Here is a 12,079-nt window from a genome sequence, read left to right on the forward strand (position 1 = left end):
TTGTGCCTGGGCTCAGCCCAGTCCGTAGGCCTGGATTAATTTACAACCGCTCTCAGGAAAGTTTAAGGAAATATCAACAACACAATAATTGTTGGAACTATGAAAACTTGTTTGTTGTTTTTGTATTATCCCATCCATCACACTCTGGTCATGCAATAACATTTAGACACAAGATTCAAATAGTTCCAACAATTATTGTGAAGTTCATATTTCCTTAAACCTTTATATATATGAAAATGCATTGTTAACTTCAAGTCCTAGAATAGATAATAATTCCTAATAATATAAATGTTTAAGCATGCTTCATTGAAGTTATAGGGCCATCTCCGGTTAATGATTCATTATCATTAATAAAAACATTTAAAAAAGACCCTGCCAAAGAAGACTCGTTGTTTTATGCAGAGCGGTGCACTTTAATCCTCCAAATAAAATGTGATGTCTCTTTTTCATGCTCTGATGCTGTAGTGTTGTGTGTGTACTATCCACACATGGCCATCAGCAGACACCAGGAGGAGACACACGCTCAACGCCAGTGATATACTCCTCGTTCCTCATGTCTGAAGTGTCCGGGCTTTTATTGTGAAGTGAACGGAAGTTCAATCCCTCTCTTCCGCAGCTCACAGTGTTTCCTGCAGCATGGCGGCAGCTACGACACCAGCGGCTCCGGAACACACAGTTCAAGCTCCTCTGTCCGGGCTCGATGATGGACCCCCGCACATTGAGGGATTCAACCCGTCCCACCTGACCCGAGACGAGACGTTCAGAGAGAAGCTCGAGAGGAAAACCAAAGAGAACCCGTTCGTCCCCATAGGTGAGTTACACAAGCTGCAGAGTTACACAAGTCACTGTCCTTCATCCTGATCCAGCCACACAATCAACCACACAATCAATCAACCTCACAATCAGCCCCACAATCAGCCCCACACAGCTGAGGGCTGGAAGAATCTGGCACAACGTGAGCTAACACCAGAGAAAGTGGCTAAGCTGCTGAATGATGCATCTGTAAATACTTGAAATAGCTGCGAGCTAATCTACGGTTGACATTGAACCAAATGCACATCTGTAAAACAAAATACTGCACATCCACATCTTCTATAGAAATGCAAAGGAACCGTGGTGACCCTTACATATTTTAATCTTTACACTTCATTGACCCTTAACTTTCTTGGTATAATTTATTAAATGCATGATGATAATGTTTTTTATTTTTGTGTTTATTATCTTCTAACATTATCTTGTTATTGATTGCTTTGTTATGTAAAAGTATTAGTTAACTTTTTTTTAACATCGCCTGTAATGCATTCAATTACATTTGATTTGTTTGAAAGGTGCTTTATATATAAAGGTTGGATACTGTACATGTTGCTCCGTGTAAAGGGTTGAAGGCACACCCACTATACTGTATATATATATAATCCGTTTACATAAACTGTATATATTTATATAGCCTGTATATTCACTTGAAATTACGTATATATTCGTATCAAACTTGTGTGCAACACTCAGCACTGGATGTAGGTTGTGGTGCTAATTGTATTTCTATTTCTAGTCTCACAACTGCTCCCAGTCAAGACCGATTTGTGTGAAATGAGCCTTTATTGTTGAGACCTGACTACTAGCTCTTTATTTTAATTAGAAGTGTCTGAACAGACTTCAGTTGAACCAAAGGTCAGTGCATGTGTATGTGTGTATAAGTGTATGTTAGGCCTCCATCTTCTCCTGTATGTGACAGCATTAGTTGCAGTAGGTGCTCACCATCTGTCCTGTACGTTTACATTGCTCCGTCAGATTCTGTCTTTAATCTGCCACTTCCTGTCTCGTCTCCAGGTTGTTTGGCCACAGCGGGAGCTCTGATATTTGGTCTCCGTTCCTTCCAACAAGGGAATACCAGGCATTCCCAGCTGCTGATGAGGGGCCGCATCGCTGCTCAGGGATTCACTGTCTTTGCCATTATTGTTGGCGTCTTATCCACGGCTCTGAGAACCAAGCAGTGAAGACCCCTTCCACACCTCGTGCCATTATTGATTTCAATTTACCACCACAGCACTTGCACACGATCCAGATCCAGCTAAGACCTGGACTGATCATAATATCTGCCTGAACTGAGCAAAGTACTGTTTTCAACATTGTATTTATTGTTGTTTGAAAATAACTCATGGTGGCAAAATTATTTATATCAGAATATAACTATGGAGAAACTAACTACAATATGATTCTGACCGGACCGAGGAAGGAGGATTTTTTATTTAATTGTGCTATAATAGTACTAAAGCAAAAATTATGAATAATATAAATGGTTTCTTGCTTCTTGTTTTGCCACTGAAATGATCTATACAACACCTGCCGTTCTTCTGATACATAAATGTTCCTTTCAACCTGGTGTCCTGTGTGTTTTTTGCAATAAAACATCACACTCACAACGGTTGTCTGGGGACTTCTATTTCTTAAACAACCTTTATTAAACAAATCATTTAAAAAAAAAATCACAGGGGAGATTTAATGTGAAGTTTTTATTTGATTGGCTGATTAAAACATTAGGACTCTAGACAAAGACTGACCCAGTCTAAACGTCCACTGTAGACTCTTGGACGTTTAATGTCACATTCAAGTCATAGGGAAGGGAGGGCTCCAAAAAAAGTATAAGGAATGACACAGCACTTTGTGGAGTTACCTTATCTATGCAGAGGCATTGTGGTGGCTAGCTAAGTGTGACTCATGCAAATAAAACAAATGCATCTTGCCTTCAAAGAATAAGAACTAGACACGCCTTGCTCCTGTGCACTTGCAAATTTGCACTTTTGGTCCAATGATTGTGTTTTTTTAAAACATAATGCAAGTGTTTAAATTGAATCAAACATGTTTAGTTTCACAGCAGCACAGTCCAGAAGTGACATAATGTTCAGATAGATGTTGGCATTGGGCCACATGTAATTTTAGCTCCTCTCAGCGGAACAAACTGATTCAAGTGATGACCTCCAGGGTGTTTTGTTTGGCAACAGTCATTAGCCGGTAAATATTGAAGTACAAATAAATTTAGGGTGATCCTACACCACTGTTTTATTTTCCAGTTCCCTTTTAACATTCACTTTTCCAGTATTCGTTAAATCCAAATAGGCAGCATGTGAAACAATGTGCAGACATCACTGTTGAAACTCACACCTCATTGATTGCTGTTTTAAAAAATATAAAACATTAAGTGTGACACAAAATGGTGCATAAAACGTCTGCTGAGAGAAACCGGAGAGATGAGAACTAGCAAGCAATGTTTACTCACGTGAATTCTGGATAATTTAGATATTAGAAGAGATCTTTGGTTGTGAATGATATTTTTGTTTTGTTGCCTAATTGAAGAGAAAGTCCCTCTGGCTGAAAACTCAAACTGCAGTAAGAGCAATATCAAAAAGGCCACAAGCTCATGTATGTGAAAGAGAAAAATATGCAATCTACCTTCATTTAGGTTACAACAACAAATGTGAACAAAGAATTAGTCATGGTTTTACATTGATGAGAGGCATAAGTGGTTACAATCTAATCTGTAACAGTGCTCAATAAGTGTGATGCAAATTTTAAAAAACTACTAAAACATGTGCATCCAAAATATTGGCAGAGACATGCAATAAAGTTGACCTAATAATTTATAAGTTAAAAGGGAAGGAAAATGTCAAATGTTTAACTTACAGTAACAATATTTTCTTAAGTAGTAGCAGTGAAAGAACTGATCAGCTAAAGGAGCGGCCCGTCTTCTCTCAGAAGAGTGAGGCTGAGTATATTACTTCAATGTAACAGGCATCAAGAGAAGCAGAATTTTTTTAGAAGGTTATAAACATACCAGTAATCTTATGGAAAAGGGCGTACAAACTCTTTGTGGTGTGGAGTGAGGTTAAAACTGAAAAAGGCAATGTTTCTCGAAGAAGACAACTCTCCCTGCGACCTCCTCTTTAGCGAACTAGAGGCGTCTGTTTGAGAGAGATGAGGACCGAACGCATTCGAGAAACATCCTTCGCCTGTTTGTTGGTTTTGGGGTTGAAGTCACAGAGACGGGCTACTCTCTCCCATTCCGATCCGGGGCTGTCGCCGTCAGTCTCGGCCAGGAAAGCCTCCTCCGATGCTCTGCAGGTCGGAGGGAAGACGAGCAAAAGACATGAATGAGTTTCTGGGATTTTCAGTTTCCACAACAGCAAATCTTATCTGAGCCAAACATGGTGCACAACCATAAACTTCAATCACGTGAACCCTGTGCATACGATCCACAATGACCTCATGCATTTCTTTCTAGCAATCAAACACTTTGATGGACACATGTTCAATATTTATTTCAAAAGCAAGAAATACGAAATGAAACCTTCCAAAAAAATAATTTTTTAGTATTCAGGCATGCATTAGACAACATTATAAAAGCGTAAGAACTCTAAACCTACACAAAGCCTATAACATCAGAGTTGGGCTGTTTGTAGAAAGCCTTGTCAGCAATCCTAGTACGCAGGCAAGGCCAAGAAAGCAGGGGAAAGACGGAGAGAGGAGAACAGGTTCAGTGTCAAACAACAGGCAGAGAAAAGTTAGGGTCTGCATTAAAATGATTAGCGACTGAGAAACAATTCCAATGAGGTGGAAATGAAAATGTAAAAAAGTTTAAACTGCTCTCAGAGTAAGTACAATCTGCCTGGACAGCTGTAATGCACTGCAGCAAATAAAGAAGCTTGGAAAAACATTTGAGTGACACACTGATGCTTTCTGCCCTTTGCATTCCTTCCAGGTAGCAAGCTTCCTATTTCTTTTTCCATGCATTTTTTTAGCAGGACACTGAAATCTCATCAGAGGATTGTTTCTCAGCACTTTCACAGGCAACAGACGAGGAAACTAGCGAACACTACAGCCACAGATGCAGAGTGATACCGTGCCAGACTTGGACAGAGTCTGTTGGAAAGTGTGAGAGAAGCACCGGTTAGCTCGGTAAAGAAAAAGGAGAAAAAGGCTGAGATATTGTAAGTATAGAATAAAACATACACACATCTCATCTTCAATACTTTCAATGATTTTAAACATGAAGCAGTTACATTAGAAGAATCCCTCTGACATTTGATTCTACGCCCAAAACACTAAAGTTTAAAAATATCTCAAAGTTCACCTGATACAATAATCTTGTTGTAATCTTGTTTCTGTAGCCACACAGTGCAGATGACTCGACATATAAAGTCAAAACCGTTTTGAATGATTTCTAATGAGAAACATTACAATCTGCCAGTACAGCACTTGGAATTGTGAAGCTGACATGACAGTGTTCCTGTAGCGATTATGGCCTCATCACATCATAATGACCATCCAACTGTTACATCTCTGCATGTTAACAAGGGGCATGTCAGACACTAACCTGTTGTTGGCCTTGTTCTTCTCCATCTGCTCGTTCTGGTGCACATGCCAGTCCTCCAGCTCCTTTTTGGCTTTCTCTCTCCACTCTGCCTCTGCTGCCTTGGATGCGGAGTCTGAGTCAGGGAGGCAGTGGAAGAGAACAGTGTCGCCAGCAGAGGGAAAGACAGAGGAGGAAAACAAAAACATAAGTGGACCTAAGTGACACATAATTCGATACGCTGAACCAGGCTAAAGGGGAAGGATAAACACAACAAAATGACAAAGTCACAGTGACACATTTCAGCTAATAATACAGCTAACAATAATATAACTTATACAGAAAGCATGTTACAAAGTCCTTTACAAAGAAGAAACAATGAGAATATAAAAGTAAAACATGAGCAGAGAAAATACAATAATAGACAGAATTATTTAAAGGATAAGTCAGTGTAAAAACAGTCGATATCAATCATTTGAGGGAAATTCATTCCATCCACAGATCAGAGCAGTCTAGAGCCTGTTCCAGATCAATATATTTGGAAGGTGCTTTGTTGCAGTGCCATTTAAGATCTTAAAAGTGGGCAATAAAATTTTAAAATCAATATGAAGTTTAACAGGGAGCCTGTGTGGGGAGACAAGCACAGGGGTGATGAGGTCATGTCTTTCTGTCTCAGGGATGCACCGGGCAGTGTCTTTTAACTGAAGACCAGAAGACAGTGCGTTAAACAGGATGATCACCATCCCAGAGAAACCATGTTTGCTCACCTAACACTTCAAGGCGTGTCTTCTGCTCCTCCCTCCATTTGCGTAAACTCTCGGGCTCTTGTCTCTGAATGTCCACCTGGGCAATGGCTGCATAGCTGTCTGTCGGGCCATTAGACTCCTTTAGGACAAGAAACATTGACTCCATTATAAACTGGTTTGGGATCTAAATACTGCGTAGATAGTAAATCCATCACACACGATATGACAAACTCAGGGAGAGAGAAATACATAGTTTGATGGAGCTCAGATTCAGAATCAAACTGACACACACACACACACACACACACACGGGGTTAACACAATGTAAGAGACAGGTTGAAGGTGTGTGTGATCTCACCTGAAACATGTCTCCATTCACTGTGGCAGACTCGTCATCGAAACCGTCTGACATCGTGATAAGAAAACAAGGTTTACTGTTATTGAATGTTGATCTGGACTTCAGTTAGCCGAACTTCCTGATCCCCTGGGCTAACTTCTAACAGCGTCGCTGTCGGATCTGATCCTGTCACACTGAGAAAATGCAGCGGCACCTGTTTGACTGCTGATGTTGTCACTTCACAGGACTGGATTTTCCAGAACAGTGCAAACAGCTAGCCAACATCATTAAGCCATGCTAATGCTGCACGTTAATAAAACATGGTGGTAACCACAGTGTTGAAAAGGTGGTGGTCACAGGTTCACATCTCCAACGATCGGGATGAAGTAAATCACTGACATTTATTAACGTTATAGCTCTCACTATGCAAACAAACGCACCATGCTAACTAGCTGAACCGCAGCTAATGTTGCCTCAGTTAAATCAATAAACAGACTGGACAGTGCAAAGGGACTGAACCACACGACTGCATCAACCAGTGATGTTGTTAGAAACATATGGTGCAGGAGCCGCTGTTGGCCAACTCTTTTACTTTAGCTTTAGTTAGCTGGTTTGCTTGCTAGCCGCGGCTGAGGTTAGCACAAACTTACCATAGCTGGCCGGCTGGGGCTCGGGCTGCGCCGGCTGCTGCTGCTGCTGGTGGCCGTTGGCTCCTTCCAGAGCCCCGAACCCGTCTCCGTCGTTCTCTATCCCCGCGATCTCGCTCTCCTGTTGGGCCAGGAAAGCCGCGGCCGGGTCCTCCTCAGCAGCCGGGTGCGCTCCGTTGTCAGCCATCTTTCACAAAAGTGTTTACAAGTTCCACTGCGCCTGAGGTTCAGCTAGCTAATGTCAGAGCCCCACGATCAGGCCAACAGACTGGTAACGTCAATTAAAAACACACTTGATATGTAATATCCCCACTCGGATATGAAGGATTTCAAGCAGCACAGGCTGGAATGTCGTCTGTATTAAACAATGACAGCTTCGAGCTGAGGCCTCACTGATGATTCATGATTTTCTTCACTTGTTCTGCTGATGATGAAGCAGAGCAGCGCCACAGGGTGCCAGCTCCCTTTTGTTGGGGTGTGTCTCCATCTGCTGGTCATCTGCTGCAACTCTTCCTCTACTACTACTACTACTACTACTACTACTACTACTACTACTACTACTACTACTTACTGCTACTACTACTACTACTACTACTGCTACTACTACTTAATGCTACTACTACTACTACTACTGCTACTACGACTACTACTACTTACTGCTACTACTTCTACAACTGCTACTACTACTAGTATTACTGCTACTACTACTACTACATACTGCTACTACTACTACTTACTGCTACTGATAATAAAAACAATACAATCAATGTTGCACATCTTATTCACGAAATGCAGCTCAGCAAACAAATTGAAGTGTTAAACTACCACTAGCATATTTATTTTAATCTGATAAATAATGTGTGCCAGTTTTGTCAGTAGCATTGTAGTACAATTCTAATATGGCAGAGACACAAATGAGGAACAAGTCATTACATATCTGTAACCTAACTTCCAACAATAATGGTAATCATGGTAAAGTATTACATGTTATTGTATTATAACTTACAGAGATCATGGTAAAGTATTACATGTTATTATATTATAACTTACAGAGATCATGGTAAAGTATTACATGTTACTTCATTATAACTTTCAGAGATCATGGTAAAGTATTACATGTTATTGTATTATAACTTACAGAGATCATGGTAAAGTATTACATGTTACTTCATTATAACTTACAGAGATCATGGTAAAGTATTACATGTTATTGTATTATAACTTTCAGAGATCATGCTAAAGTATTACATGTTATTGTATTAAAACTTTCAGAGATCATGGTAAAGTATTATGTTATTGTATTATAACTTACAGAGATCATGGTAAAGTATTACATGTTATTGTATTATAACTTTCAGAGATCATGGTAAAGTATTACATGTTATTGTATTATAACTTACAGAGATCATGGTAAAGTATTACATGTAATTGTATTATAACTTACAGAGATCATGGTAAAGTATTACATGTTATTGTATTATAACTTACAGAGATCATGGTAAAGTATTACATGTAATTGTATTATAACTTACAGAGATCAAGGTAAAGTATTACATGTTATTGTATTAAAACTTTCAGAGATCATGGTAAAGTATTATGTTATTGTATTATAACTTACAGAGATCATGGTAAAGTATTACATGTAATTGTATTATAACTTACAGAGATCATGGTAAAGTATTACATGTAATTGTATTATAACTTTCAGAGATCATGGTAAAGTATTACATGTTATTGTATTATAACTTTCAGAGATCATGGTAAAGTATTATGTTATTGTATTATAACTTTCAGAGATCATGGTAAAGTATTACATGTAATTGTATTATAACTTTCAGAGATCATGGTAAAGTATTACATGTTATGTTAGTGGAGTGTCTGCAGAGTGAGGCCTCCTCTGACTCCCACAGTGAGACGGATCTGTCATGTGACCTGTGACGTTTCCTCCGGGGCTCAGCTAAAAGAGACTTTGAGGGAGGGCGGCTGCTGCTCACCAGGGATCCACGGCGGCTTCAAGGAAGTCCAAGAATTAGCCCGCAACTTACCCACTGACTTCTTCTCCTCTCCGGCGCATCGAGTCGAGATGTCCGGCGAACACACGGACGAACCGGAGGTAAGATCCCTCCTCGCTGGCTCCGACGCGTTTTAATTGCATTCCTCTCTGAGTTAGTGTAACTTTTTCCTGTCTGAAGCCAACTTTCTCCTCCTCAGTGGGAGTCATTGAATGGGCTGTGCTGAGCTCCACACTGTGCAGATTATAGCGTTGGCTGCCTCATCTGAAGCGCTACTGCTTTGTTACAGCCCACACTTTGTGTTTTTTCTGATCTCCTTCTCCTGCTTCTTCGTCCTCTGTTGTGTTGGCTGTTCATATTTCAGGCTTTGGGCTGTAATGCCGCGGATTCTCTGCTCTCACCGTGGCCTTTAATTACCTGTTGCTGATTATTGTCTTGGACACGCTGGAGTCATTTAGAAGAAAACTACCTAAGCTAATAATTGTGCAGCCTGCTGCCGGCCAGGAAATAAAGAATGGTGCAATTCAGTGTATTAGAGGGTGGTGAACTATTCAGCACCTCCATTACAAAGTTCCTATAGAATCAGCATAGGGACACCGGTGGGGTTTATAAATAGCCAGACCATAAGCAGGGATAACGTCACTTGAATTAATAACATACATACACAACATAGCAGTGTATTTATCTTTACAACTTTAACTCATGATTTCTCCACTTGCTTACACAGAGTAGTATTTCAAATTAACTAAAATACATCCACGCATGCTGTTACTTCTATTATCTAATTATAGTCCATGTAAATACTGTTGACACAAGTGACATAACTTCCATTATCTGTTGCCACTATTGTTTTTTGTTTTGTTTTTATTCTCTCTTGCAGTCTAATTTTATAACAGATTTTCTTTTTTTCCTGGACTTAACACATGGTTCAGCATAATGACAGTAAACTAGTCCAAGTTTCTCTAATGAACGCTGTTGCTTATATGCTCTGGAAAGTTTTGACCAAAGTGCATTTTGTGTTAGGTTTTGCAGGTTTTATGGATGGGATCATTTGAGGTGCTTGGCTGGTCGCTTTTACAGCATTTAAGACAAGAACCATTTCCCCCTTTTTCGCCCTCAATGAGTTATAACCTCGTCCCTTTGTTATTTTACATTTTCCTTGTTAAGTGAGGTAATTTGATGTTAATCTGAAATAACTGCTGGTGTGGTTGCTCTGTGTTTCATGGTCTCCACAGAGAACGTAGATGTCCGTATTGCTTTACTTCAGCTGTGTCTGTCTGCTGCCTCTCATGTGAACTTTATTCCTACAGCCTCCATATATCCATTTGCTTCTATGTCGTAAGCTTTTGCCAGAATGTAGGGGTGGTTGACGTTACCTCTTCTCCGTCCTCCTCGGCCCCCCCCTATCCCCACCCCACCCCTGCGCTCTGTGACTCATGTGGGTGTTGGGCTGAAATAGTTTGGTGTAGTTTTACATTCCTTATATAGCCTCTGAGGAGCGAGGGAGGCTAGGGCTTGCCTGTGTCACAGACGCTGTTCGGGGGAAAGCAGGGTTTGCCAACTTAGAGGGAATCTGCTTGCCCTAGCTTACTGACTCTGTCCTTGCTATCTCCCAGGTTTGGGCTAGTGGCCTGCCCTTGAGGACAAGGTAGGTTTCGCGTGGTGGCATCTAAGGGTTTGCTGGCAGCGTGTCATGAGGAGCAGTGACTGACACCTGGTAGGGCTGGGGCGGGAGGAGTCAGGCTGCAGGTACAGGGGTCAGTAGTACAGCCATAAGGGCAAGTGACGTAGCCCTGTGTCTCAAGTTGCCTCCGGGTTCTTAAAATTACCTGGTTATTTAGTGCCATGCCATCCGCTGTCAATAAGTGGCTCTGGTGGGTTTTCATGGTTGCACAGTTATAGAAAATATAGCACATTTGTATGTTTTGGGAAAGTGGGCCCATGTTTGATTATAAATAATTGTTGAATATCACTGTTTGTCCAGGTGATTTACGATGCAGATGTTTCCTACAGCGCTCATTTTCATGGTAGCACACTTTGCTCCACTCTGAACTGGTGCCTTGGTGTAAATGCTCTCCCCACGTTATGATGCAAGGGATGACAACCTATTAGTTAGCGTGTTGATAAATGTTAGAATGTTGTGTCCCAGCAGCACCGCTGGTATTTCATTGTCTTGTACTCTATGCAAATATCCCGTCTCAGAGTGAAATTGATTATTTCTGCCAAAGGACGCCTTTAATCTATTAATGCAACGTGGTTATTCTTAAAACAGGACACGTTTGTGTTGGAGACATCTAGCAGTTAGGCGTATTTCTTGTAATATTGATACTTTTGGCATAATTAACACACAGTTTCCTCCTTTCTCTCCCTCAAGGCTATGAATGTATACTCGGTGACCCTCAGCGGTCCAGCGCCTTGGGGCTTCAGGCTGCAGGGCGGCAAGGACTTCAGCATGCCCCTCACCGTGTCAAGGGTAAGAAACTTGTTTTGTTATGGGTGTCAACTTCATCACTGCGGCCTCCACACCTTAAGGAAGATTAGCGTTGAAGATCATCCAGCAGAGTCCTTTATGTTCATAAAAGCTTCTGTGTGAAAGCTATAGCTTATTCAAAAGTCTTTGAACAGTGTTCAATACAAGCTCGTCCACCACATAATAACCCTGTCTGAGCGCGGTCATCTTTCATTTGTATAGTAAAAGGGTTTTGTCTGCAGACTGATGGTCATTTTCCTATCACTCACATTTTATGCTGTGTATACCAACCTTATCAAGTCAGCCTTAACAAGCAGCACCTTTGCAGTGACATCATTCTCAGGTCACAGAGACTGGCTGTCATTTGTTTTTTCCACTGCTGTCTTACTCTCCATGTTCGGTCACTGCCTTTTCACTGAATGCATTGTCAAATAACTCTATAAACTAACATTGCTATTGAAGAGAGCAGCAACCCCACTTTCCAGGCCTTATAAGTGCAGTGCTGCTTTGCCTGACAAACACA

At 40.9% G+C, this 12,079-nt stretch overlaps 3 protein-coding genes across 8 annotated transcripts in view; 2 read left to right on the top strand and 1 right to left on the bottom strand.

Moving 5' to 3' along the window:
- Positions 1-590: 590 nt before the first annotated feature.
- Positions 591-2,375, top strand: higd2a (HIG1 hypoxia inducible domain family, member 2A). The gene is made up of 2 exons (XM_020082842.2): positions 591-811; positions 1,828-2,375. Exons 1-2 carry the CDS (start codon positions 637-639, stop codon positions 1,992-1,994), a joined length of 342 nt encoding a protein of 113 aa, XP_019938401.1. The 5' UTR covers positions 591-636; the 3' UTR covers positions 1,995-2,375.
- A 48-nt stretch (positions 2,376-2,423) lies between these two features.
- On the bottom strand, positions 2,424-7,559 carry cltb (clathrin, light chain B). 4 transcript variants are annotated; one of them, XM_020082809.2, is made up of 7 exons: positions 7,078-7,559; positions 6,449-6,495; positions 6,112-6,229; positions 5,369-5,480; positions 4,894-4,914; positions 4,419-4,472; positions 2,424-4,110 (listed from the first exon to the last, which is right to left on the bottom strand). In XM_020082809.2, exons 1-7 carry the CDS (start codon positions 7,259-7,261, stop codon positions 3,939-3,941), a joined length of 708 nt encoding a protein of 235 aa, XP_019938368.1. In that variant the 5' UTR covers positions 7,262-7,559; the 3' UTR covers positions 2,424-3,938. The 4 variants fall into 4 exon arrangements, with proteins under 4 accessions (XP_019938368.1, XP_019938376.1, XP_019938384.1 ...); XM_020082817.2 differs by lacking the exon at positions 4,894-4,914; XM_020082825.2 differs by lacking the exon at positions 4,419-4,472.
- Positions 7,560-9,025: 1,466 nt separating this feature from the next.
- pdlim7 (PDZ and LIM domain 7) overlaps positions 9,026-12,079 on the top strand; it is a 33,161-nt gene continuing 30,107 nt past the window's right edge. For 2 of the 3 annotated variants that reach the window (XM_020082672.2, XM_069531563.1), the window contains exons 1-2: positions 9,026-9,187; positions 11,461-11,559. In XM_020082672.2, the coding sequence (XP_019938231.1) occupies positions 9,158-9,187; positions 11,461-11,559 (129 nt within the window). In that variant the 5' untranslated portion in view covers positions 9,026-9,157. Of the gene's footprint in view, positions 9,188-10,594; positions 10,735-11,460; positions 11,560-12,079 lie in introns of those variants that run through there. The other variant, XM_020082681.2, reaches the window with a different exon arrangement.

This window comes from Paralichthys olivaceus, chromosome 9 (assembly GCF_024713975.1).
Source record: "Paralichthys olivaceus isolate ysfri-2021 chromosome 9, ASM2471397v2, whole genome shotgun sequence".
Taxonomy (NCBI): Eukaryota; Metazoa; Chordata; class Actinopteri; order Pleuronectiformes; family Paralichthyidae; genus Paralichthys; species Paralichthys olivaceus.